This window comes from Monoraphidium neglectum (genome assembly GCF_000611645.1).
Source record: "Monoraphidium neglectum strain SAG 48.87 unplaced genomic scaffold scaffold05195, whole genome shotgun sequence".
Lineage (NCBI taxonomy): Eukaryota > Viridiplantae > Chlorophyta > Chlorophyceae > Sphaeropleales > Selenastraceae > Monoraphidium > Monoraphidium neglectum.
The window spans coordinates 1-2,350 of record NW_014008435.1 but is presented as its reverse complement, the minus strand read 5'-3'; the positions used below and the strand labels follow the sequence as shown (position 1 = coordinate 2,350).

Genomic DNA, 2,350 nt, shown 5'->3' with positions numbered 1-2,350 from the left:
CACGCACACACACACGCACACACACACATACACACGCACACACACACACACACACACGGCCCACCTGCCCTATGAGCTGCGCCACCTCCTTGGCGCTGATCCGTACAGTGCCGTGCTCCGCCATGTGCTGCGGCGGCCGCGGCGGGGTTTAGGGTTTGGGGCGTCGGCGCGGCGTGGGAGATGGGCCCCGACGAGGCGCCGCGCCGCGGCGGCGGGGGGCGGCGAGCGGGGGCGCGAGGCGTGCAAGTCACAGGGCTGCAGGCAGGCAGGGGCGGCGAGCAGCACTCTGTCGGCCCCGCGGCCGCACGCTGGTCGTCCTGGGCAGGGAACACCCCTGATGCCCAGCCCCGGTTGCGTCCCCGCGCGTCTGATCCCGGTTTGATCCCGGTGGCCCCCCGACTTCCAAGTGTCACCTGCGGAAGGTGCTTTGTGCTCATCACCAGGTCTATCACCCGCTCCTCATACACACACAACTTGGTCGACTGGAGGGGCGTTGGGGCGTGGGCGCACGCGCGTGTGTGTGCGTATGTGTGAGTGAAACCGACACGTGTGTTGGTGGGATGCGGCCGCAGGGGGTGTTGAACTCAGGTTTCCAGAATTTAAACTTCCAGGATCGCGGGAATGGACAGCTGCGCCATTCTGATGAGTCGTGCGTGCGGAGGTCCACCCGGCTGCGCCGCGGTCCCGCGTGCATAAAACATAGGCACAGCCACCCGCTCCAGCCCCGAATGGCGGCGCGGCGGGCCCGCGCACCTGCGCCAGCGCGTGGCCTGGGGGGTGGGAGGCGAGGTGGACCGCGCGTTTACAGGGGGTCAAAGGCAGGCCGAGCCTGGCGGCAGCAGCTGTCTGCGCTCGCGGGCCCCTGCCGGCGGCTGGCATTGGCACGCGCCGAAGACCGCGGGCTGCGAGCCCCCAGGCACATGACCCCACTTTGCACCGGCCCCTCGCTCGCTCCACGCCTATTTGTGATTTCAAAGGGATCCCAAACTGCATGCCACACGGAGGTCCATATCATCCCCTCCCCCCCCCCCTTCAACAAAAAAAACTTTCTGCTCACAAATGGCGAGCTTGACCTGGTGGTCTGCAGCCTGCCGCCTACAGCGAGGGAGGGCACGACCAATTCATATGCACACCGGACGGTTGACCGGTTTGACTGGGCCCCTCTACTGCCCTGGGTCCCACCCTGCGCGCCCGAGAGGCGGGCCCGGAGGGCCCGCGGCCACCCGGTTTTGAGGCGCCGCCAAATCGCCCCTCGCGAGCGCCGCGCCGGCCCGCAAGCACCCGCGCGCGGGCCGCGCGGCTGCGCGCCCGACTCAAGCCCCGCCGCCTCCGGCCGGTGGGGGCGGGCTGGCGCTGGGCAGCTCGAGGGCCGCCCCCGCACCTGTTGATTGTTATGCTGTCATTACTCATGGAGGGGGGGTCGTGGACGCTGTACACGAATTGGAACTGCGGGTGACGGCAAGGGTGGTGACGGCCACGGTGGTGTGCGTTTGTGGTCAGCGCGCGCGCGCGCGTGTGTGTGTGTGTGTGTGTGTGTGTGTGTGTGTGTGTGCGCGTGCGCGCGCGCCTGTGTGTGTGTGTGTGAGCGCGCGCGCGCGCACGCGTGTGTGGAGGCGGGTTGAGGTTGGCAAGGTGCTGCTTGCTGATCTTGGGGCCAACAATCTTCGCAACATGCCCCATAACCCAAAAAAATAGCCTTGGACCTCAACCACGCGCGAAAGTCCATCAAAGCGAAGCAAAGTTCTCAGCAGAATGCCACAGCCTGCCGCCGTCGCATACTAGACCAAACGCCGCGCTCGGGCAACCAAATCCCCAACTGAACGCCCGGAGGTCGCCCCCAGATCACCCCCAGATCACCCCACCTGGTCGATCTCGACCTCCTCCATCGACAGCGGCTCCTCCGCGCACTTCTTGGCCAGCTGCACCACTTCCTGCTCCCGCAGCTGACTCAGGCCCCAGGTGCACACCACGCCGTACTGCGGGCGCGCGCACAGGGGGGGGGGGTGTCGGCCTCATCGGGCAGGGCATCGGGCGGGCTGAAGAGCGGCGTGAGGGTGTAGCGAGCCGCGGCCGCGGTCGCAGGGAGAGGGGTTGCGGCGGGCGCGCGGCCGCGAGGGGGATGGCGGCACGTGAGGCGGCCCTGGGGGGCTCGAGGCCGCAGGGGGGCCCTCAGCCGCGGGCGCCTTGGTGACGAGTGCACGGACGCCGCCCCCGGGTGCACGCCCAATCCGCCGCCCGCCCCCCCCCCCTCGCCCCCCGAAGCTCGCGGATCCATCCATCCCTCTGCTCGCCCTTCTCAACCCCCATCACTACCCTGTTGTGCCACAAACTTTTCTTTCCAATCCTGTTC

At 68.2% G+C, this 2,350-nt stretch overlaps 1 protein-coding gene across 1 annotated transcript in view; it reads right to left on the bottom strand.

Moving 5' to 3' along the window:
- Positions 1-2,307, bottom strand: part of MNEG_15286 (Sporulation protein RMD1) — a gene marked incomplete at both ends in the record, with an annotated part of 3,356 nt that extends 1,049 nt beyond the window's left edge. The window contains 7 exons of the mRNA XM_014036243.1: positions 65-127; positions 414-482; positions 754-770; positions 1,058-1,095; positions 1,382-1,446; positions 1,863-1,976; positions 2,302-2,307. Coding sequence (XP_013891697.1) covers positions 65-127; positions 414-482; positions 754-770; positions 1,058-1,095; positions 1,382-1,446; positions 1,863-1,976; positions 2,302-2,307 — 372 coding nt within the window. The remainder of the gene's footprint in view (positions 1-64; positions 128-413; positions 483-753; positions 771-1,057; positions 1,096-1,381; positions 1,447-1,862; positions 1,977-2,301) is intronic.
- Between the last annotated feature and the right edge of the window lie 43 nt (positions 2,308-2,350).